This window comes from Cryptomeria japonica, chromosome 3, assembly GCF_030272615.1.
Source record: "Cryptomeria japonica chromosome 3, Sugi_1.0, whole genome shotgun sequence".
NCBI lineage: Eukaryota > Viridiplantae > Streptophyta > Pinopsida > Cupressales > Cupressaceae > Cryptomeria > Cryptomeria japonica.
In genome coordinates, this window is record NC_081407.1 from 949,055,636 (window position 1) to 949,082,191 (window position 26,556).

Here is a 26,556-nt window from a genome sequence, read left to right on the forward strand (position 1 = left end):
GCGCCCGTACGCCCGTACGGTCTCCTCCTTTCCTTGCTTTGTTCCGTAGATTTCGGAAACTATCTCGTTATCATCCCGGAGAAGCCGGAATTCCTTCTCGAATGCCTTCTTCAATTCATCCCACGTAGTTACACTGGTTTTATCCAAGTCTGCATACCAATCAATAGCCACTCCTCTCAGTGTGGCGGGGAACTGCTTCATCCATTCATCCTGGTCAGTCACCCCGTTGGCTGTCCAGATGGTTTCGCATGTACGGCAATGCCGTGCGGGATCATCTTTGCTATCCCCGTTGAATTTGGGTAACTTCTGTTTGGTCGCCATTGATGGAAATCGTCTACTTGGAGGTGGTTGTGGCTGTGTCTGCCCTCCGGTGCTGCTCCCTCCGATGCCGCTGATGCCTCCTGTGGTGGTGACCAAAGGTACGGTGTTCTGCCTTATACCTACCGTGCGGTTAACTTCCCCTTCGTCGTCACCCGTGCCAGGCTCCCTTCGGTGATCCTCCCTTTGTGGCGCTTCGTCGTCACCCGTGCCCGGCTCCCTTCGGTGATACTCCCTTTGTGGCGTGAGAGATAAGTTTTTGAACCGATCTCGAGTCTCTTCAACTAGTTCTCTCCGTAACCTAGTTTCCTCCAGAAACTCTTCAAGGCTTCTCGCTCTACCGTAGTCTGGCGACGCGTAGAAATTCCCCTCGGCTTCTGCACCTTCCGTGACACCTCCTTGGTTCCCTTCGGGCAACCCTTCGGCAGGTCGTCCTTCGGCAAGTTGCCTCAGCCTCCGTCTACGTTCTACACGTTGTTCCAGAATCAAAGCCTTCTGCGCAGCCTCCCACTCGTCGGTTTCTAATTTCTTATTTCTGTCTTTATTCAGTAAATTGGGCATTAATTGTGGTACAATTTCATGTTTCTCAACACATAAATCAAAACACAACACGTCTTTATTAATTCATTCTTTTGTATACAATCAACAGTGTTCTTTATTTCTCTCCTTTCACAATTTAAGGATTATTTGTCCTTCGTCGGTCTTCCCTACGTCCGTCATCCTGGCGCTCATGAAATTCTCGTAAAATTTGCTGTCGTCGGTTCTCCGGGTTTACTTCACCAACGGGTAGGCCCATTGTGTCTGTGCGCCATCCGTGTCTTCCGTTTCTGAGTTCGTCTAGGCAACGGCGCCAAATGTTTGCCTCACTGGGTAAACAGGAAGAATACAGAAATCGAACAGCAATGTACAATGCAATTATAAAAGAAGTACCAGAATAAGCTTTCCATTAATGTCAAAGGATGTTCATATTATATCCATTGTCAACAATACATGTGACACGACTAACATTACATGTCCTCCAACACTCGGAGGTGGTACAATATATGACAGCCGAAGGGGTGCGACACAACCGTCGCGACTCCAACTACCTACCCGTCGGCTAACTAACTGACCGCCGTAACTCATTATTACCGACGACAACATAAACATAATATACCAACATAACATAATGATTATTCCCGTCAACAGACCAAGGGCTTATAAAAAAAACTCATCGACCAAAAATCTTTTTAATTGCAATTTAAAAAATAAAAGTAAAAATTTATAAATGTGAATTCGAACCAACCTGGCACTAATGCCAAATCGTATCATATGCTGCATAGAAGAATATACTCTAAATATGCCAATGAACCAACTATAAGTAATATGCCAATATGTCATTTTTAAAAAAATATTCCTTTTGATTAGCTAAAGCTAATAAGTGACACAAGCAAGGCATAGATTGTACAAATCAGTAATGTATGAACTTTGTATGACTATACAAACAAGAATCTACCAATTTCAAAATTTTGCAAACCCTCAAAAAAATTTCGACCTCCAAAATCTAAGTATTTTATATGGAAATAGGGATTTTGGGGCCTTCTGGACTCGGTCGTGAGTCTATTTTGCGCAAAAAATGTACCCAAAACATGCACTTACCTAAATCACCATAAAAAATGGGAGACTGGAGCTCCAATACCATGTAGGAATTGATTGGTGACCCCTCAGCATCCCCAGGAACCCTGTAAAACTAAAAAAAAATCCACACGAGAGAAAATGCAAGAATAGCATGGTTGATTATTGATGCAAGAATGATATGAAGATGTACATGAGAGGCCTTTCTTATAAAGGCAAGGTGAGAGAGGATTAGACGGAATGTTGACATGTGCCATAATCCTATACAATGAGACAACTAAAGTGAAAAATATTAAATGACCTAAGTAACTAAAAGTTGTTGTCAATAGATAAGTTGAGATCATGTGACAAGTACTCAATCTTCTATTAGGACACTAGGACCTAAAAACAATTAACATGTGAATAAGTTCCCTACTAGGAACTAGTGAAAACACTAGGTACAAGACCTTACTCACACAAACACATAATGCAACTATTTTTTTGCTTTATTTTTTCTAATTTTGTTTTGTTTAAATTTAAATAAAAATTAGTAAACCTTCAAGAAAAAATTTACAACTAATCCACAAACCCTAGAGAAAAGTAACAAGACAATAGCCAATAACAAGGGGCCGTACACAAAAGCATCCATGTTTGCTGGAAACAATCACATAGAAAAGGATTCCTAGTGTTTGTATTTTAATGTATTTCTTTTGAGACAATACAACATTGGACAATGTGTATAGAAAAACCATTCTTCAAATTACAAGGGGAAGCTCTTTGAAACCTAACTAATTTGTAAAATTTACAAATACACACTATAAATTTCAATGGGGGTTTTTCATTAAATGTAAAGATCTAAATTACTATTTTTTTTCTCTAGATGCAACACCAAATTGTTGAGGGTAAAATCTTACAGCAAGAATTTTTTATTAAGGAGGATAAAAACTTCAAGTATGAACAAGCTGAATCTCCTAATGGTTAAAGGAAAGATTAGTATGTTGTAAACAAAAAATTAAGTTAATTATGCCAACCGATGTTGACTACTAGCTAAATTGATGATCAATATTTCACATCAACAAGAAATGAATAAATGGACAGATATTACATGGTTCTAGAAGATGAATTGCTAAAGCAATATGCAAAGTACTACTTTAATGAACAACATTAATGCAATGCTTTATAGAGTTACTCAATTCAGTTTAACTTGCAGGATTACAAACATAAGTTTACCAATTACTAAATAACGATAACAACTAGATAGTTTCTATAGCATAAGCTTTACATTCACCATCCTTTACTACACACAAACCTAATGACTTGAAACTTCAAATGTCAATCTATGTAGCACAAATCTGGCATTGACCCTATCTATGCTACATCCAAGACACCTATTTATAGTTCTCTAGTAGTTTCTAGGACTAAATTACTTACTAGCTGTGTCACAGGGCTCGCTGAATTTCATGCTTGAAGTTCGAAATTTGGCGAACATTTGAAATAGGTTTGAAGTTTTTAAAAATTCACATCTATGTTCGAACGGAAAAAAGCATTAGTTTTTATTTTTTGAAATATATTTTTGCAAAAACGTTTTTGCTAGAGTTTTTTTTACAAGTTCTGAAAAAATTTCAAAATCCACGCAGTAAAAAATGTGTTTCGTTAAGCTAGGGCACACATTTCTTTAGCTGCCAACTTCACACAGTTCGTCAAATCGCGATAGCTGGCAGCTAGGGCATGTCATTTGTGGTGAGCATTTCTTCTGCAACGTGCGACTATTTCTGGCCGCAGGGATGAGCTACGCATTTGTTTTGCAACTTGTGATGGGAGCTAGAAGAACAAACCACAAGTCACGCATTCTTTGGCATGGATTTCTTCAAGACAATTTATTTGACCACGGGAGCAATTATACGGAGCGAATTTCTTTTGCGAATTTTTGCTTATTTGTTTCAGTTTCGGGCAGGTGGTTAATAAGTCGAGAGTTTAAGTATTTTTTTATTTATTCATTTATAAGTTTTTGTTTAGGTCTTTCTATGTTTTATAAAATCTTAAATCTGCAGAAATGACTAAATAAAAAAATTACTTTATTTTTATCAAAAATTTATTGAAAAATTAACATCTAATAGATTTAAATTTAATATTATTTTATTTTACTTATTTATTTTTTAACATCAAGATCTAATTATTAAAATTTAATATTGTATATATTTTTTATTTTGTATATATATATATATATATATAATGTCAATTTTTCTTTCATATTTTTTTGTCCTTCTTGAATTTCATCCAAATTTTATTGTTGTCGAATTCGAACCTTGTGACTTGGCTTACTTGGCTTACTAGTATAACTATCTTTAGAGGAATATAGGTAAAGAACGCCAAAAGATATCATATTTGTTCATTATTCCACTTTAAAAATTATTATTATTATATTGTAATTAATATTAAATCATTATTATATTATGATATTTTTATATTTCCATTAAAATTTTTACAAATGCAAAAAAGTTTTTAGTTCCAAATTATTATTATTATATTTTTATATTTCTATTCCTTATCCTTCAAAAAAGAAAGTGGATTTTATTAGGGACACTTTCAATCCCCATTATTAATAATATTATTTCTAATCTACTATTATATTATATTATATATTTAAAACAAAGTATAAATATATTTTTGTTTTTATATATATTTATTAAGAACATTAACATAGTAATTTTGTAATAAAAACAATATTAAATTAAAAAATAACAATAAAATAACAATAATATATAGTAATTAAGAACATTAACTACTATTTTGTGATGGACATTGTTACATCCATACATCCATATGTGAATATAATACGCCTTTGGCATAATTAAATTAAAGCGTGCCAAATTGCTATTAAAACCAGTGTTCCACGGAAACGCGTTTCCCCCCTCCAGGCCAAAGTCCCCCCGTCCCCGAAGCCCATCCCCACGTCCCCCGCGTCTCCCCGTCCCCAACAGCCGTGGAACAATGATTAAAACTCCCCTTTATATGTTTCGCAGAGATCACTAAAATGTCTGCCATGTTTTAATGCACTTTATTGTTGGTTCACCAGCTCGATAATAGCACTATATCAACAGTTTGCTTCTTCTTCCATGCACAATTTCATGATGACTTTGCCACTTGAATTATGGGTTTTTCTTGGCATTGTCAAGCAAGCTGTGCAGTTTTTCTTTATGTTTTCCTTCACTCATATGTTGATCACATTTTCCATCATAAATTGCCACTTGAAGGCACCTCTCTGCCAACCTTGCCACTGGAAAACTGAAATATTCACTTGTGTCCTGTTACCTATCATGCTGGTCACATTTTTACACTTGTTTGCCACTTTCAGTGCTTATTTTACTGGCTGCACCGTTGGAAAACTACAAAATTCATGTGTTTAGCTCTAGGCACACCTTGCTAACTCCTTTGCCCCTGATTGGTGGAGTTTCCAGCTTGGTTTGCCACTCCATAATTGTGATTTTTGTCCATGTTTTGGCTTCATTAGTGACATGCCACCACCGATCACCATTTTTTATTGGCTCTGCCCTTGTAAAAGTGACACGATGACATTCTTCTTTATTGCCATAGTTTTGGGTTATTCCAGCCACTTTGACAGAAGCTTTTGACTGGCCAAGCCACTAAAAAGGTGTGCCATTTCATTGATTCTCAGTTTCCTTTTTGTCAAGCATGTCTTCCTTGGCAACTTGCTGAAATCTGAAGCCATTGCCCTTGTTCTGCTCCCTTCATTTATCCTTGTCATTTGCTGCTTGCTGCCTTGTGTTGGCATTGTCATTGTCACTTAAAGAGCAGTAGAAACAGTCCCATTCATCAACTTGGTCATTTCTAGACCCTACTTTGTGATCCTCATCTCTTCATTCCACTGTAAAGTCATCATTAATCATGAAACCTCTTCATCTTTTAGTTGGAATAGCTTGAGCTTGGACAAACTGCAAGATCTGTTAGTTAAAAGTTAGACTGCAATCAAGCAACTTAATAACTCATTAGGGGGAGAACTCAGTGGATCCTAATAAAATGACAAGAATAACTTGATCTAAGGTGACCAACATGACCTTAGGCAAAGTTTCATAGGGGAACCAATATTGATACTAATAGGCAGCTTGAGCTTGTTTTACATATTTTATTTTTGCAACAACATTAGGCATTTTGGATTCTCAATGCTCACCAATGTAATCCCGATTTGTCATTTGACATTTACGAAGATTAAATATATACTGCGGTATTATATTCCTCACAATTTTACTCAACAAGTAGACTTATGGTACTAGTCAATAATGATTTTAAATTGATATGTTGTAATATTCATTACATAACATTGAAAATGATCTAATCTACTTATGTTGATCATATTTGTGTATAATTTGGAGGAAAAAATAAATTAATGGACAATAACTACATACCTCCCCAATTCTTTGGCTCAAGAATCCAAGCACAATACTCTTCGTTACTCTTTGCCAAAAATGCTTCATTATAATTCTCAGTATCACTTGCAACTGTTGCTGCAATTACCTGAGATTCAGTCATATTAGTGCAATACAAAATCCATAACAAAAAAATTACCCAGCTACATGTAAGAAACAATCACAATCACTTGAAATTATTGCTGAAATAAACTGTAGTTTATAGTAATGTTAATGCACTACAAAAGCATTATTAAATAAGTTATCTTGTTACATGCAAGACACAATTAGTGTGCTTGAGCCTCAATGTGTAAGATGATTGAAAAGGTAGAAGGTATTGCCTCTATTTATTAGTGCTTTTTGAAGTTTTGGGGATAAGCGGATGGGTTTCACAGACCAAAAGAAAAATCCAAATTTTGGAGACAGCAAGGGATGGCTGTTTTGACTTAACTCAAGTGTGTGCCTCACACTAAGGAATCCATTTTGAATTTGAAAGTATCAACTCTTACAATGCACACTTCTCAGGGACTGATTTTTCAAAATTTTAAATCATTTATCAGGTGCATCCCATCATAAGTACTTCATATTGGACTTCACCTACTTTACAAACATGTACACTTGTGGCCACGCACCTTCACTCCATACTTAGCAAATTTTCTAATTGAACGCCTCCTCACAAGTTCACCCTTCATAAAGTTTTTTTTTCCTTTCACTTAAAACTAACTTCCCCATTCCTACATTTCCTCTTCCTAATAAGGTGATCTTGAATTCTTTATAATGAAACTCTATTTCACCAATAGAAGCAGACTACAATACAAGCAAACTAGATGCTTGAAATCTCAAATCCTTTCCCCTTGAAGAAACACATGATACTAGCAGGGGAGGGGATGGGGGAAATGAATCAGTATTATATAATTCTTTACTTTTTCAACTCAATACCATAAGCATATCAATTGCACAATATCAAAAACATAAGATGCAACAATCACACAACATAAGTAGAACACATGATTTATGTGGAAACACTTACAAGAAAAAACCACAACACAATATTGCTTATAAATAAATTCTTCTTAAAAATTTGTAGGCACCAACCCATGGGAGACACCAATCCCTTGAATTTGTTGGCACCAACCTACTGGAGCCACCAACCCCCATAACTAAGCACCAACTTAGCGAGAGACACCAATCTCTCCTTTAGGAAGCACCAACTTCCAAATCTTCAATGGATGATAGTCAATTCGATCTCCTATTTGATATCACTCTTCCTCCTGAGTTTATCTTCCTTCTATATGTATAATTCATTATCATTTATTTCACTTCTACTTCCTCTTCAATTCTACCTTTACTCCTTTTTGTGATTTGCATATATTCTTCATAAAGATCTGCACATATTACTCATGTATATCTGCATATATTCTTCATATATCTTTGCATTAACCTCTCTTCTATATATGTATTAACTCCTCTTCTAATATGCAGATCTGTAGGTGTCTTACATATCTTTATTTCTCACTTTCCACTATATCTGCATAATCTTCCTGTCAAAACTGCTTATATATCTGCTGTTTAAAAGGAAATGTATCAGTTCATACCTGCTGTTCCATTCTGCTCTCTGTCTTCTTTGGAGCTGCTTTAATTCATATGATATTGCCTTTAAAAAACTATCATCCCTTTATGTCAAAAATCTCCTTGCATTTATACCCAATCGTGTCTTTTGTGAAGGGAGGTGATCTCTTTTAAAAAGGGACGACTTGTCCCAAAGGTTGCACATTTTTAATTTTTCATTTATGTAAGATTAACTTAATCTGTCTTTATGTGGGATGCTTTTGTCTTATTCCCAAGCTTCCTTTTCATTCCTTAATCGCTGCTTTTAAAACATATAAGATTGCTGCCTTTTTTTTGTCTTACTCTAATTTTGCCTTTTCTGATTTTTGTCTTTTATTACTCGTCTTATATGACTTTTTAATAATCGCTGCCTTTAAAATATATTCATATATATCATCACAATCTTCATTAATATAAATCTCTATTAAAATTCCTTCTTGTCACTTAACTTATATTTGTTGCCTTCTTAAATATAAACTCTGCCATTTTAAATATAATTACTGCTCCATAAACATTAATCACTGTTCCTCTAACAACAATCAATGCTGTCCATAGGATATGGGCAATAATAAATTCTTGTCTGGACTTAGGTGCCTTTATATATATATATATATATATATATATATGCATCTTTTGAGTGTATTTTCCAAGGTCAGCCAAATATAGTTTAAATGTATTTTCCATATAGAGAGGCACCAATCAACAATTTTGCTTTTTCACCTTGACATCAATGACAACATTTCCAACACCCCTATTATCAAGTGTATACTCCATCAAACCTTACTAAATTTCTTCAACAGTGACTTTCTGCCTTGACAAATGTCTTCAAAAGCTTTGTTCCATTTTCATACCAACATTTTAAAAGGACACTAAAGACAGCTATTCAAAGCAAACTAGACGAGATTTGAACATAGCCTGCATCTGGAAAAACAAACTTGACAGAATATGTAAATTACATACGAGTAGAACAGGTATATCTCAAGCATACAAGATAGATGTCAGATGACATACATTAACCCTACTTTTACTCCCATGGAAGGTATTTTGACATTTTCTAAGAATGGTGATGGCAATGGTGCATTTTGTTTCTAAGGATGATGATGGTGCCTTTGTTGATAGCACTATCTATAGATGGCTCGGAGTTTGCTCTACTTGATGACCACAAGGCCTGAAATTTCTTTTGAAATTGTGGTTCTATCTCACTTCATGCATGAACCAGGGAAGAGTCATTGACATGCTGCCAAATGTATACTTTGTTTACCTTCAGATAACAGATTCAGGGCCTTGAATATTGTCAAAACAAGAATTTCTGACTTGTCAGACACTTCGGTGTAGACTATGGGGATTGTGTTGATGTTGAGTATCTACTGTAGGTTATATTATACACATGAATTTTCAATTGCTACTGAATTGTGTAGTAAGGAATAGGACACAAAAGCTAATTCTTCCATAGAGTCTAAATACTTTGCAGCTTGGGATACTTCTCATGAGGTTGTATTCATGTGACATATTCTTGATGATCATTATCATTCACAACTTGCTCCTACTCTTTTTTGCATTGACAATCAGACTGAAATTAAGATCCTCTTTATTGTCCTATTGTCAATCAGACAACTGATATCTTCACCAAGCCCCTTGATTGCCTCAAGTTCAAGAAGCTCCGCCACCAACTTCATGTTCTTCAAAAAAGATCTCACTGATCAAAGGGGGTCTTTTTTGGAGTTTTTGATCAGATATGTTTGAATCACAGGGGATTCATTAGTTGTTCTCCTAAGGTAACATCTCCTTTACTCTGTTGTCTTGCAATAGAGGTATGTTTCTCTTAATTTACAGACAACCCTATAGTTAGCTTAGTCTAACATTGGAATCTAATCTATTGTTAGACATTAGCATAATTAACATTTTTCTTTTGTTTGAGCGGGTATTGTGCATGTTGAAGGTAGCTGCAGAAGTTGTAACTTTTCATTTTGTCTATTAATGTGGAGGACAACAGCATATAGGCATCTCCCTCTCATGTGTTTTCCTTTAATTAATAAAATACATATGTACATGCATAGATGACTGAAGCTTTGTCTCAATTTCTAATGATGCATTACAACAAGCATCTTAATACAACTCATGATATTCTCACTGACACATGTTATTGGTATCTAGAAATCATCTAGAACTTCTAATGATTTACGATGTGCTACAATTGAAGGGGCTTTGGATTCTATATTCATTTTGTGGATGGTCGGATAGTCCCATGGAATTGAAAAAAATGCAACTTTAGGATCAAAATGTATCTTTCCCATAAACTAGGAGCCCCACATATGTGGCCATAAATTTTTAGTTGGTGTTGAGCAGGTGGGACTGAAATTTTTCACCGTTGTGGACTTTTATATCTATGTGGCAGCTAGCATGAAATTAATTTTGATAAATCCTAATTATGGACAATTTAATTTTATATGTAGTTTCTATAATTTCTCATCTAAAATTCCTCACATCCATTTAAAACTCCTTATCGGAAGGGAATTTTAAAAATTCTATAGGACCAGTAATTGAAAAAGGTTTGCATGTTCTTGGGAGATAATTAGTTAGACCCATCCATGGGACCTTATCCTTATTTTTTGTGCTCCCAATTGTCCCTTCCTTGATGTTAACACTTCACATGTTATAGTTAAAAGGACAAACACTCAACACCATACCCCTATTTTCATTTAGGCTTCACTCAATAGTTTCAATGCACAACCGTTAGATTTCATCAAGATGTCACTTGACATCATTATTAGGGAAAAAAGCAATTTTGCACTTGTGAATCAAAGGAAATAACATAGGAAAATATAAATATTCCCCAAGGATGTGTCCTCAACATTTTGACATGTCCCTATACCAAGGATGTGGCAATGCCTAGGAAACGTCCCTTCACTATCCCCAATAAAAAAAAAAATTGGCCTTGATGTCCCAAAAATGTGGGGACTTTGTGGAGATGGCTAGTCATCCTTGAGATGGCTGGGGACATCAATTTTTTTTTTTAAAAAGGGCCAAAATGAATTATAAAAAATATTTTATTGTTCTTTTGTGGGCCCCCACACCACTCTCATCCCTAAATGAGAGATTTTGATCTGCAAATAGCAGATTGTCAAGCTCTCTTATGGTGTATAAAAGTCGCATGTTGTTAGGGTTGACTTTAAAACATTTTAAAGCATTTTTTAGCGATTTCAAATTTCTTAGCAGCAAAAATCTTTTGGGGAAAAAATCAAGATTTAAATTGGAAAAAAATAGAACTTTAAAAAATGCAAAACAAAAGTAGTGTTTACTCTCATACGGAAATATTATTTAGCATACAAAGTAAACAGAAATATCATCTACTGAACATAGAATATCAGAACATAATAACACCAAGTACAAGATAGTTTCAAAAAGATAGATCATTCACTTCAATATGCAATGTGTACAACAATGATAACAAGTCCCCGAGACATCACAAAATGAGTACATAAATAGTCCACAGTTGATTAAGATTACCAACTGTCAAGAACTACCAAGTGACAACTACTCATCGGAGACAAAAAACACAATTACATAACATAGCTGACCAACTACTACATACTTAAGACTGTCGGCTAAACACATTTACTTATAAACAACTTGGCATAATCTATTAACTACATTTGTTGGTTGAAAATTTTGTACACTTGGGGAAATATACAAAATTGTGGTTTCAACCACAGCGTGTGAGTAAAACTCTCCTAATTAAGGGAAAGCTCCCCCTATCTAACTACAACTTTGAAAATAAAATAGGATGGGACAACAATCTTTCTTCTTCTTTCAAGAAAGACAATATCCTTTTCTCTTCACAGAAAAGTGATGGCAATTTGATATAAAACAGCAGTAACAACTTTCGAAATGAAATGAGAGAAAGGAAATGAAGTTTCCTGAAAGCTCAAAGACTTCCGTCACTTCCTTCGGGACAGGAAGCAATATCAAGCTCAAAGACTTGATTATATGAAGTCCTATCTACTCTTTTCTATACTATTTCTATCAAGAACAAATTATAACAGCTCAAAGACTGGAATATCTTATTCTTTTCTACTTAAAACAATGGGAAGTAGTATAAGCTCAAAGACTCACAACTATTTCTTACAAAATCTGCTCCTAAATTCTCTTAAGAACAAGTGAAAGCACAAAGACTTACAGCTTCTCTCAACAGAATATTTATTTTAATCTATATTAACCTCAAATACTTGCAACACAAAGACTGCAAATCAAATGTGATTAAGCTCTTTAAGAAACACTTGCAAGAAAGATAATATAGAACACAAACTCAAGTATGTAGCACAAAGACTCAAAGCTTGAGCAATTTCCTTCTATTCCTTTCAATTCTTGAATTTACACATGAAAGCTCAAAGACTTCTTTGTTGTAAATTTGGCAAAGTTTTTGCTTGCTTTCCAAAAAGATAAAAATTACAATAGACCCCTCAAGTATTTATAGAAGAGGAGCCTTGAGAAAAAGGTGGGAGGATCCTAACTAACTTGAGAGATTCTCTCAACCACCAAGACTTATTCAATAACTAACTAAGACTTATTCCAACTATAGTCCTAATTGAACACAACTTGTAGTTGCCTTACATGTAATTACAAAAGTGCAAGTAATGAGTTAACTTGCATTTTACAAAAATGCTTTTACATGTAACTTGTCGAAAGGAAAACTACAACTAAAAATTACAAAAGTGGGAAAATACAACTAAGTGTTGAAAAACACTTAAGTTGCAGCACGTAAAGACACGAATCCTTTAAACTTTTGGATGATCATTTGTAGTTCCTCAGTGTCCGGTTCATGGGTGTTCTTGTCAACAACCATGGTCTTCATGATAGTATCATGACACCGAAGGAGCGCAGAGCTGTTTTATCCAGGACGGACTGGATTTCATGCAAAAAGACTTGGTGTTTCATCAACATTTGAATTGAAGCGGTCAAAAATTGTTCGCTCCTCCATTCATTATGAATCCTCATCTGTAAATCAGCAAGAACTTCTTCTTCTGGAATCAGCTCTCCATCCTGACTTAATATGTTGCAAGAGGCCCTTTCACAATGTGAGACAATGTCTCGGAAAACTTCACCCCGGAATCTCTTTGCATCACTGATCTCTTCAATGAGGGATTTAAGAACAAGGGCCTTGTTTTCCAGGAGCTCTTCAAATTCCAAGTACATGACCCTGGAAGAGATGATGGCATGCTCCTGTAAAACACTCAGCTGTTGTTGGGGCATAGTACGCCAGATTGTCAAACTTTCTTCAACACTTTCCAGATTCTTTTTGAAAGTATCAAAAGTCTGATCCAGTTTCTCCTCAATGGTCTCTAACTTAGACATCATCTGAAAAATGTCTTTCATTACCTGTGCACATAGATCGTGAAGCTGATCAACCCAGGAATCCAGTGCTTGTACCTTCTGAGCAGCCCTTTTTACTCCACGAATTGATTCTTGGGAACAAGAAGAACCTATGGAGTTACTCCCTTTAGTAGCAGGTTTTGTGATTTTATGAACGACTGCCATGAGTTGTCGGTTTTCCTCTTCTAACTTGTCTTTCTTTGCTAGAAGTTCATCACACCTTTGTACCAACGAAGCTACGGAAAACTGAGCATCATGTTTAATGACCTCATGCATTTGTTTGCCCAACTCTATCCTTGTAACCTTATAATCAGCAACTGACATTTCTTCAAGTGGCTTATTTACAATGGGTTCTACAATTTCAGCTACCTTCATCTTGTTGTTGTCAACAGTTACTCCGGAGAAAGTCTTGGCCTTCTTAGCAACTTTGGATCTGGACTGTTTTAGTTGCTGATAATCAAAGGCATCAGGTGAGATTTCTCGCTTCTTCCTTTTTGGAGTAAAAGAGCTGAGCCATGGAGGCAAAGTCATCAACTCCCCTTCAGTAGCAGCTATAGGCAAAGGAGAAGCAGTTTCTGTTTGAATCACCGTGGTCATCCTGGGAGGAATATTTGTTTGGACAGCGACCACAGTTTGCTCAGTTACCAATGAGCATGAAGATTGCCTCATAAATTCTTCAAAATCAGAAGCCTAAGTATCAATTTCTGATAACTGGATGCAAGTAGGAATATCCTCAGGAACTTCCAACACACTCTCTTGTTGATGATCAGGATGTGGCTCGTATGCTGAAATGGGAATGACATTCTGAAGAGATTCATCCACAAGCAAATCAGGAGGAGAAAGAGGTGTCTCAATGGAAACTGGGGGAATGATCTCATGAGGCGAGTTTGAAACTGGAGACTTGGGAGCATCATCAAATTGTTGCCCCTCTTCTGGATTATCTGGATCAACCATTTGAACATGAAATCGTGATTTTTCCTTTCCACGAGCTGTTGTTTCCTCAGGAGGAAGCACTACTGCCCGATTTACTCGCAACTTGATCCTTGTGCTCGAAGATGATGCACCTTCCTTGTTGTCAACCTGAATCTCAGACTTACATCCAAAAGGCCCCGTAGAATCATCTTCTTTTCCAACCTTGATTTTTATAAGTCTAACAGCATTATTTTCCAGCCATGTGTTGGTGTTAGCCAAGATAGGCTGAAATCTCTCAAGGATGGATATGCACTCTTTGTGTGACCATTGGATCAAAGGAAGTGGAGCTTCCTCAACCCTTCATGAAATATATTCAGGATCAAGTACATGCCCATCATCAATCATCCCTTGTGGGATATCCACCACGTTCAAATCAACAATTTGCTCAACAGTGAGCCTACAATAATCCATCTTTAGAACCTCGACCTCTGTGCGGAGATCTACCCAGATGTCCTCAATGCGATGCACATGCACAAAGGATTTCTTGATCTTCTCCTTCATACCCCTATAATCAAAATCAGCTCTAAGTTTAAACCTTTTGAGCTTAATTTCCTACATTTCCGTTTCCATGGCCTTAGCTTTTACAAATGTGACAAGGGAATACCGGCCAATTTTTAATGGGTTTGTTGTAGAGATCCCATTCCAACTTTGTGTTTAGCAGACTGAAAAATGTGGACAGCCATGATCTGTCTTCCCAACTCCATAAGAATGATCCCGTCAGTCGAGTATCTAGGAAGCATATATGGCTGACCACTATAGCATCCAATTCTCATATAGGTGAAAGTGGGGAACTGTAGAAACAAAAATCCATATTCGCACACCCTTTCCCATGACTCATCTGATACTCTTTTGTTCCTCAGAGTTTTGTCAAACTGACACATGAAATATCCAAAGAATGCATCTTGGACTCTTCTAAAATGCAGTCTGCTAGGTCTCAAAGGTAACTGATCATAATATTCCCAAACTGGTATAAGTGAGCGATCACCCTTGGTAGAAAGACCTGGAAAGTGTCTAAGTGATGCTGTCAAGTATACCAAATATGAGTTCATGTAAAAAGTCATCGTGGAAGGGACTGCTACAAGTTGTTCACACAAGGCATCATCGATGACTTCTCCCCATGATATATGATACGACTGCCTTATGAACATGATAAACTGGTACATCCATGGCTCAAAGACATTAGAATGCTCGAGGCCCACTATCCTGTTGAGAAGGGTTATGGTATCTCCCTAAGTCACCAGGTTCGGCCGAATTTCATCCTTGAAGTTCGAAATTCGCCGAACTTCAAAAAAAAAAAAAAAAATTTTAAAATAAATTTTTGGCCTCCTTCTTCTGTTAATATTTTTTAAACACATCTTCTTTTCTTTGATTAAAACCCATTAACCCGTTCTTTCTTCAGGATATTTATGTCTGTTAGAACCCTCAATTAGGATGAGAAAAAAAATGCTGAAGATGATAATTGATTACCCAATCAGTGAGGTATTTCAGTATTTGGTGATTCTGTTATTCTCATAAGATGAGATAAAGATGTTACTTACAATAAACCTTATTAGCAATTCATATGGAACCATCCCCATATGAAAGATTGGTTGTTTTATGGAATATATTTGGCATATTTATACATATGGCGAACTTAATTCGAATTTTATACATTTCGAATTTTTCCCTCATCGAACTTCATTCGAATTTCAAAGTTGTCGAACTTCGAATTCGAATTCGAACCTAGTGACTTAGGTGTCTCCTATCTCCCATTTGAAATCGCAGCGGTACAACTTAGCCCACCTTGAGAAGGAGGCTCGTGGCTCTTGGATCCACCTATTGATATGTCGTTTACAATCTTTTTCTCTCTTCACGTAATACTCAGCTGCACTTTCTTTCAGCTACACTTTCTTTGGAGATTTCCATGTAAACAGGTGCGGGAGGTATTCTGAAAAACCTTCTCAATCATATCTGCATCAAGACAAATTATTGCCTCACCATCATCATTTTTTATGACTCTTGTCTCTTTCTCAAAATGATGGGCGCAGGCGAGAACAAATTCAAGTTCTAGGGCAGCCACCGGGAAGGAAGATGCATGATGGATATGGCTGTCCAACAGCCGTTGCATGTTGTTATCTTGTGGATCTTCCACCCTCTTGACAAACTCTGGCATATCCACGTGCCCTATTTCTGTGTCTCTGATACCATCCAAAAGGGAAGAAACTTGGGAAGGTGCAACCTCGTTCTGATACTTGTCAAACTTGTACTTCATCTTTTTTGGAACCGGAGATGATGGCAAATCTGACATTGATTGGAAACCTGGAATACTTGAATGAAGACTTAAAAGTGTTAAGGCAACATCATAGTCAGCTGCAAATAACATTCTTCCTTCTTCAAAATGGGAAAAACTTCGATTCTTGAACTTCACGATTTTGTGAGAGGAAGAGGGGAAATATATGGAGATGGGAAAATCTTGACTTTGACCAATTTCGGATCTTGGGGAAATTTTTGCAAGTATACAAGTTAGAAAGAACATACATGTAATCGGGGTTTTAAAACCTGAATGCAAGTACACTTGTAAATTTGCAAATGAAGAAATGGATGGAAAATGAGAATTTGACTTGCGGAAAATGACGGAAATGGAAAGTACGGATATGGGAAACATGAATGGATAGAAAAGGGAAAATCCGGGAATGTCATTTTCATGAAAATGGGAAGAACTTTTCAACATGTAATCCGGTTCTTAAAACTTGATTTTGAAAGGGGGGGTTATTTCACATCTTTTCAACTTGGAATTTCCACCATAAATGGTTAAATCCATTAACCGTAAAGGAAGAACAAAAATTTCCAGCCAACTTGTAATCGGGATTTTTTAAATCCCGAATACACGTAAAGAGAGAAAAAGGGGAAGAACAATGCAATTCAAAAATTGCATACCAAGGGGAAAATCTCTCTCACAAAACCGATTTTTGGGGGAAGAAGAACATATTTACAAAAATGCAACTAGAAAGGAAAACTAAGAAAACAAGAAAATAATAAAATGAAACAAGAAAGGAAAACATACCTTGAATGAAACTGAAAATGCTTCTCAAATATGCAATCAATCTTTGAATGAAGAAGAATAGCTCTTAAGTAAACACAAACTGCAATACCAAACCCTAGCCACGTTTTTGAAAAACGTCAAAAACTGAAAAACGTGGCAGCAAAGGCAAATAAAATGGCAAGAAAAAGGGTCGAATCTTCATCCACCTTCAACGCCTAGGGAAAAGAGGCAAAAACGCCTTAGGAGTTTGCTGCTTTGTGAAGAAAAAACTGCCCAAAATATGGATCCAAGGAACCATGTGTTTGCTGATTTAGACCAAAAATCAGTAAATGCAAACTCCAAATGGCGTAATAAGTGTTTACAAATGCATGAGAATAGGATGGAATCCCAAATGCCTCTCCTTCCTAGAAAATATCCACAAAATTCGCTTTGAAATGTTCAACAAAAACGTCTTTCTTGCAAATCGGGTTTTTGGAGACAAATAGCAAGTTCGCATTTGCATGAACATGTGAAAATCGGGTTTTTTAGAAGATATAACAAGTTTTAATTTTCACTTTTTCCTCAACAAAGCCAAAATCGGGATTTTTGGAACAAAATGCAAGTTTAAAATGTCAAAAATGCACTTTGTAAGCAAAATCGGGTTTTTTAGACCAAAGTGCAAGTTTTAAATTGTCACTTTTTCAATTACAAGGCAAAATCGGGTTTTTGAGAGAGAAATGCAAGTTTAAAATCACTTGCAAAGGGGAAATAAAACCCCTACAACAAGTTATAATTTACTTGCACACATGTAATAGGGGTTTAAAATCCCTATTACATGTAAAAACCATGAAAGTAGGGGTTTTTGGAAAGAACTACAAGTTTACTTGTAACTTAACCAAAAAATCCACATTTTAACTGAAAAAAGCCAAAAAACAAAAAAAACAATAAAGGGGAAATTTAAAACAAATTACAAGTTTTCATTTTTTAATAAAGTGCACATGTAATAAGCTAAAAATTTCCCTACAAAGACCAAAACAATGGAAATCATTAAAACTTGCAGTTCAAGGAAAATTCTATACCTGCAGTCGAGATTTTAAAACCCGAAATTGAAAGTAAGACAACAAACGAACCCAGAATGCGATGAAATTCGAAACGTAGTTCGAGGATGGACTAAGGATTAAACCAGTCCAAGGATTAGTCGAAAATCTGCCTTGAGAAGCGTGTCATAGAGTAAATTTTTTCATTTTTTCACAAAAAATTTATGTTATGGTCCTTCATTTTTGGAAACAAAAATGAGGACAACAACATCAACCCCCCCAAAAAAGGGGTTGTTTTGAAACAAAAACAAGGCTATGTACAACAACAAACTACTGACGAGGGTGAGAAGGTGTCCCTAGGCAAGTGGAGAGCTCTAGAATCGATGTGGCAATGGAAGTGGAGAGCCACTGGTGAAGGCACTGCACCTACTCTGTGCGAATCTTCAAGTCATGTTCAGCCATAAGCTTGTGCTCCGGAGACCCCTTCACCATGTTAGTTGCCTCTATCAGGTCATGTTGAGTTTGCTCCAACTCCTAAGTTGTAGCCTTTTGTTGTTGCTCCTAGGTTGCCAACTTGGCATCCTTCTCTGCCAACTCTACCAATTGTTGTTGCAGTCGACTCTCTCACTCAAGCAATTATGCCTCCCTCTCGGCCAAGGTGGCCTCCAACGCTATACAACGCTCACACTCTGCAGTGGTGAGCTGAGTCTATTGGGCAAGATGCTCCTGAGATATGCTAATATGGGCAGACAACTCACTCTAGCAACTTATACCTGTCTAAGTGCATTCACCCTGGCTGAATGAGCTTTCTCCATAGAAGTGACCGCCCTCTTCATCTTGTAGAAGACATCCCAGAAGCATGCCTCCATACCATGGACTGCAGTGAGCACTCGGCCATGCCTTCCAGTCATGGTGGGACATGGCGGGTGCCAAGCTACCAACATGTTTGGGTTCCCCATAGTGGGTAATCCATGAGATACAAAACAACAAAAGAATTTTACTTCACAATCTACTTCCATAAATGCAAGAATCTTTTTCAGCTTCAATGGCCACCAATGGAGCAAGATCAATATCCATCTACTGAGAGAGTTCGGCCACTTCATGTGTGACCAAGGATACATCCTCCAAGTCTGCATTGTGCCAAGTACATCATGGGGGTCTAGTCTAGAAATTTGTATGTGCACCCCATGTGTCTCGTCCTTCGGGTTCTTGGCCTTTTCAGGCTGAGAAGTAGTAGCACCCTCATGTTCACCGGGTTCACTAGATTGATTAGCCATGGGCTCAGCCGATGTCTTGACGGTATGAATTGCCTCCACTGGTTCCCCTAAAAGTGCCAACTACTATTCTTTTGATTCAATTGCCTGCTCTACCTCCCTCCCTTTTGCCAAGTGCTCTGCATCTCCTTCAACTAGCAGAAAACCCAAGTTCTCCTCCAAGAGACTTGGTGATGGCAATGGTGGGGTGGTTGGTGCCACTTGAAACTTGTTGAGCCAACTATCCACCCTAGTAGCACGAATTCCCTCCTCAGAGTCTCGCAATGCCCCCTTGGCAACTAGCAGCGCTAAGGCACTTGACACTGATGCAGTAACTGGCACCACGACAACAATTGTCATTGGTGTGGTAACTAGTACCTCAACGACAATTTCAACCTTGGTAGAAACTCTCGAGAGTGTGGCAAGCGAGAGTATGGCCCACGCGAATGTGATGATGGCAGTAGTTGCTAGAGGTGTTGGTCGTACTGGGACTGAAAAAGCCTCTCTCGAATCCTTGTTTGAACTAGAATGCTCTGGGCTAGCATTCTCTAGGGTAGTGTCATCACTAGATGACAAGACCACAATCGTCGTGCATTCACTACTTTCCACTTGGCGCTTTTGTTTCCTTGGCTAAGGCATAATTGATGGAACAAAATCCTCACCAACTGCCTGAATTCCCAAATTAGCCCAGTTAATGTTGTTGGCCACCTTGGTTCTAACTGTCCCACAGGTTGTAGTCTCCCCCATATGTCTGGAGGCACCTACATATGAATAGCATCCAAAAGTAACCCAATAGCTTGTTGGGCCATGTGCCTTAGATTGAGAAAGTCATAAATTCTTTCTCATAATCCTCTCACCCAATTGTAAACCTTGCCCATGTTGAGTTGAATCATAAACTCAATCATCCAAAAGCAACGTCAGAAGCGCAATTGGCACCCAATAGTTAGCACTTGAGAAGGTCCAGTATACACTTCCATTCTATTGTGGCTAGAATTTTTTTCTTGAGCCCTTTGTTTCCCCTTGAGCCCCAAATGTCGTTACACTCTTATTGCGTCAAATCTCACCTACACACGCACTGGATAAGTGCCTCCTTTTGTTGTGGGCTAACTTTCTTGGGTTTCCCCACATAGTTCCCCATCGAAGGTATGCCCAACACACTGGTGAAGTTGAAGGGCCAATAAGAAATCGTCACCTGGCAACTGTGGTAATTGATGATGGATTCTCATTTTGGTTATACTGGACTACCATGGTGTGCAAGGCTCAAAACCCTTCGAGTTTAAGAATGGTAGTTGCACTACTTTGGCCACCTGTGCATGACGAAGCACATGCTTCAATAAATGATCTTTGTCCACTTTCTTCAACCAACTCCTGCATTCGCTTCCTATGAGATTTTCCCAAGTGAGGGAATCGGCTGTAACTATGTCATCATTTCTTTGCTTTCCCCCATCTGCAATTGGTGTAGGGAAGGTCGCTTCCCTTTACTGCTACTCACCACTACTGAGGTTGGTGTTGATAATGAATGTTGACCTTTGGCCTAGACTTTATAGCCTTTGCACAGTTCATTAGAAAACCTATCGCTTCTCAACTACCGTTCAGATTGCTCGAGTCTTATACCCTTGTTTCACCTCTCGTCCCCCACCATTCAACCTATTTGCTACATACGGGTTGCCAAAGCTAGCTTTCACCATGTACAACATGCAACCAACACCCTCGTATAGACTCCCTTTTCCCACTTGCAACTTGTTTTCTTTCTATGCATACAACCTTGTCACGTATGACCCTACCTCTTATCCACCATGCAGTTTGAAACTCCTGGTTTCATACAGCTCAGTTACTTTTTCCCCATACGGCTTCACATCCTCTTTCTTGTATGTTGCAATTATTCTTTCGTACAGCTTTGTTTCCTCTTCTTACCACTCATTTATTTCCTATTTGTATAGTCTTATTTTCTCCTTGTATCATTTTCTTCTTGTTTGTACAATCTTGTTCTCTCTTTCATTGCCTTCCCGTACAGCTTAGCCTTGGCCACATACGACTCCCTTTTCTTCTTTCCATACAGCTTCATTGCTGCCACTATTTTGTCGTATGACCTATATCTACAATGTCTCGTTCGTACATTGTGCTTGCTCAACCATACGATTTGCCTTATGCTAATCCCACATGGGCCCTTATGCTGGTCATACTGCAATTTCCTCCCTTTGCTATTAATTTTGTATTGTGCTTCCTTCCTACCATACGGTTCGTGTGAGTGGCTCCTTGTGCCATGTGATTCTTCTATCTCGCTTTTCCCTGCCAAATTTACCCTAATTGGGTGTACTTGTGGCATTTGTTCTCTTTGTACGAAACAATGAATCCAATGTAAAGTGAGCTTTTAATCAATTGGTTTATGAGGCGTACTTTAGGAGTTAATTTTCCCTTCTTACCCTTTAATTTTCCATTGCCTTTTTATTTTTAATCTTTTTTTTATATTTCTTTCCCCTTTCATAATATTTTCCACCTTTGTCTTCACAGTCCTCTTTATTTCTACCAATATAATATTTTCTAATTTTAATATTTTGATAAAAATTGCTTTCTTCATATTTTGCTTGTACTTTTCCTTTTCACCTTTAATTTTTCCACCCTTACCACTCAATAATAATGTTTCCCTTTTAATTTTTTAATTTTTAATTTTTCTAATGTTTTGGTTTGTCTCCTTTATGTTTTGCTTTTTGTTCTTTTCGTGGTCTTCATTACCAATCTTCCTCTTTTTTCCACTATATTCATTAGATAGTCTGACTTATACCTCTGAGGCATATTGCCACCAACAAGTGTTTAACTATCACTTGTAACACTTGTTTTCACAGCACGTACCAACATATTACAAATAAAAAATCTTATCAAGTAATGGAGCAAGCCCCATACCTTTATAACATCCGTCGACATAGTTCCCTCCATACTGTTGGTACCATGTCACTTCCTCGCCCTTGATCTCAAGTGGCCCTATTGGATTTGGGATCACTCACAAGAGTGAATTCGATGAAGTGGCGAGGGTTCTCTACCATTCTCGATGCAAGATTTGATAATCTTTGTTATGTGCATCCCACTCGCACACAAACCAATCATCCATCTTCACGATTACTTTTAAGCATGGGTCATTCTTCTGCCCATATTCCTCCAAATCAATTTCTTCTTCAAAGTCATCTTCTTGTTTTGTCTCTTTCATGGATTGCTCTTCCTTTTGCTTTTTCTTAGCTTCCTTGTTGTTGTGACCATTTCACACATCGCCCCATTGCAAATGGGGACCCCCTCTTTTTGCTTGTTTTTCGCTCGCCTTTCGCTTCGTTTTTAGGGTTTTGTTAGTCAGTCAGTTGTCTGGATTTAGGGTCAAGCCTTAGGGTTTTAATTGTCGTCTTTCAGGCCAGAATCCAGTCAGTTTTGAGAGCTTTTGAGCTTCCTTTTGTAGGATGCAATTTTGAATGAAATGAATTTGCCAGAATGGTCTATTTTCAATTGGAATTTTTGAGTGCAGAGCTTAAATTTGTCTAAGTGTTGATGATGAAATGTGAATTTTTGTCCAATTGAGGAATTTTGACCAAATTTTGACCTTTTAGATTTTTGATCCCGGGCATTGGGAATGATTTTTTTTTGCCTCGTGAATTGATTAAACTTGTGGAATCATGTTATTTTGGCCTGTAGGAGCAAAATCGCTCCTGTCCCTCAGTGAAGGACCGGAGCTCGTTTCCAAATATCTTACTATCCCTGCAGAGTCAAGATGAATTTCGAATTGCAAGTGATGAAGAATGGCGTGATCTTTCCGTTGAATATAAATTGAAGAATTTCACGAACACGGAAGTGCCTCCAGGAGTCAAAATCGCTCCTGTCCCTTAGTGAAGGACTGGAGCTACAAATCAAATATTACCTTGTCCTTGCAAGATTTTGACGACTTGACGATTTGAAGAGATCCAAGGAGATGCATTTTATCAAATGAATATAACTTGAAGTGCCGACATGAAGGAGAATGACCCAGAATGCCAAAATCGCTCCTGTCCCTCAGTCAGGGACCAGGGCGAAATTCTTTGTAGCTCCCGTCCCTCTCCCAGGGACCAGAGCGAAGTTCTTCATAAGGCAAAATCCAGATGAAAATCAAGCAAGTTATAAGTTTGAAGGCAAGAAAGGAGATGAATTGAACCCATTGAAGACAAATTGAAGATTATCAAACATCAACAAGGGACCTAAATACCTAAGTTCGCTCTTGTCCCTCAGGCAGGGACCAGAGCGATTTTTACTTTAGATGATTTTCTTGCTCAATTTGAATGGACCCCAAGGCATGGGTAAATGGAATGGAACATTACGAATCCGTTGAAGGTAGTTTTCGAAGATGATAAAGTGAAATGAAGCCCACAAGGCCAGGATCGCTCCTGTCCCTCTCCAAGGGACCAGGGCGATATAATGATTATATTGCTATTCCTCCAAGTTCAAACCACTTCAAGACGGAGAACAAGGTGGCAAGGACGTCTTAAGGCATCTCCATCAAGCACAAAGCATCAAGGGTCGTCAACATTGAAAGATTTGTACAAAATACCCTAGTTCGCTCCTGTCCCTCAGGAAGGGACCAGAGCGAAATTTGCATAAAGGCATAGATTTCGAAAGTTAAACAAGCATCAAGTGACCAAGAAGGATCAAGGGACTACGTTTTACCCAAGGAAGACTATTGCAAGTTGGAGAACGCAAGCATGAACCCAAAAACTTGAAGTTCGCTCCTGTCCCTCAGGAAGGGACCAGAGCGATATTGAATATATTGACCAATTCATGCAAAAATCAAGTGAAGTTAATGTTTTGCAAGGACATACAGGGTTCAAGGCGTCTTTTGAAGGTCATATACCAAAGTGTTGCACGTTAAAATGCTACCAATTTGTACAAAAGGTCTATATCGCTCCTGTCCTTTGGACAAGGACCAAAGCGATTTTTACTAAAACACTCATGTCCCGTCAAAACCAAGACAAGGCAAGGATAGGCAACGTCAAAGATGCTATTTGGAAGGTGATGAACAAAGAACCAAGATCAAAAGTTTGCAAATTTGAGCCAAGACACATGGATCGCTCCTGTCCCTCTCCAAGGGACAAGGGCGATGATCCTTCCAACGTTTAAATGTCTTATGGAATTCAAGCGAAATGAGCATGGAATGAAAGAATAGCATTGTTTGTCCTTCACAAAGATAATTGAGGCTCGAATTTACAAAGGTCAAGGAGAAATTATGAGGATCGCTCCTGTTCCTCTCCAAGGGACCAGGGCGATATTTGCCAAAACACCTATTATCCTTCGAAGATCATAACAAAACAAGTTGCAAAGGGTCTAAAACGCCATTTGGAAGGTAATGAACGAAGAGTTAGAATCAAAAACGATGAATTTCAAGCTAGAAGACAAGGATCGCTCCTGTCCCTCTCCAAGGGACCAGGGCGATATCACATTTAAAGACATTCCTTCGCACAAACAAGTCAATCAAACTCGAAGGACCCAGCTAAAATGTCGATTTGAACGTGGAGATGAAGACTTTGGACGTCAAAAATGCAAAGATCAAGACCAAATTGATGGATCGCTCCTGTCCCTCAGTCAGGGACCAGGGCGATGAGGTATGTATATTTCATTTTCAAATTTTGGCGCCCAAAACAAACATTTTTTTAATTTATTTAAATGCTAAAATTCGATATGTTTTGAAAATTCAATTAAATGGCATTTAATTATTGCGCTTGGTATTAATTAATTATTTTGCCTTGCAAAAATCGAAATTTATTAATTAAAAAATGAAGGCATTTAATAATTAATTATTAATTTAATAAAAAAAATCAAAGGGAGCGCTTGGTATTTTATTGTTTTATGAAGGTCAGCCCTTGTTATTTGTTTAAAAAGTCGTTTAAATTGCCTTATTATTTACCAAGTCGGCCTATATGAGGGTGAGAGGTAAGCGCTATAAAAGGAGGGTGAAAATCTTCATTTTCACATTATCATTTTTTGTCATTTCACATGCGATTTAGAAGACAAAGGGAGAAGTGCAAAATTGAGTTCAAGTGCAAATTTCATTTCAAGTTAGGGGGTGCGAATTCATATCCAAAGGAAGGCGCAAACATCATCCAAGGAGGTGCGAACTTGGTTTTCACTTGAGCGAATTGATAAAGGATCGATCATTTAAAGGGGATCACGTCAAGGGCATCTCCAAAGGTGGCGAAGTTGATATTTTAAAGAAGAAATCACATCAAAGCTATCTAACGTCAATTTTGCCTAGGCGAATTTTATTCATTTTGCATTCTAGAGTTAGCTCTCTATTGAGGTATGGCGATTTTTGCTTTATTGTTTAATTTTGATCGTTGATCGTCATAGCTTAAGTTTTGAATTTTGAATTTTGAATTCCTAGTTCAATCGTCATTTTTAGGAAATGATAACTCAAAGACTTATCATGAAGTTTCCTAAAATACTCTCTAATCTATGTTATTCATTGCAAAATCTAGCTTCTCATTATGAAATGTTGTGTAGGTATGGCAACCCCGAAGGCGGGAGCATCCACCAGTCGTTTAGCTCTCATGAAAGAAGATTAGAAGACGAAAGAAGTGGAGACTAAGATCGTGTCCAAGTGGAGCAACATTGGAGATACAAACTTAGGCAACTTTAGCACGAAGAAATTTCGAGAGGTCCCTTATATTGGCAAGCCATCACCTGTCGCCCGGAGAATAATCGAGAGTGGCATCATTAAGGCGGCCGGCTTTCCTCCAGCTGTTCAGTGCCATGAGTTGATGATCGAGTGTGCTCGTCATTATGATCCACAGTCCAGGACGATCGTGTCCAAAGAGGGAAACACTTTGGCGTACCTTTCAGAGGAAGCTATAAGTGAAGCTTTCCATCTTCCAGAGCACAGGGACATGATATATAAGAGCTTAGAAGGAGCCAGGTCTATGTACGAAGATGATCCAGATGCTTGTCTAAGCATAATCAATAAGAACTGGTTACTC

At 37.6% G+C, this 26,556-nt stretch overlaps 1 protein-coding gene across 3 annotated transcripts in view; it reads right to left on the minus strand.

Moving 5' to 3' along the window:
* LOC131038933 (OVARIAN TUMOR DOMAIN-containing deubiquitinating enzyme 2) overlaps window positions 1-26,556 on the minus strand; it is a 90,758-nt gene that overhangs the window by 31,083 nt on the left and 33,119 nt on the right. For all 3 annotated transcript variants that reach the window (XM_057971542.2, XM_057971541.2, XM_057971540.2), the window contains exon 3: window positions 6,336-6,444. In XM_057971542.2, the coding sequence (XP_057827525.2) occupies window positions 6,336-6,444 (109 nt within the window). The remainder of the gene's footprint in view (window positions 1-6,335; window positions 6,445-26,556) is intronic.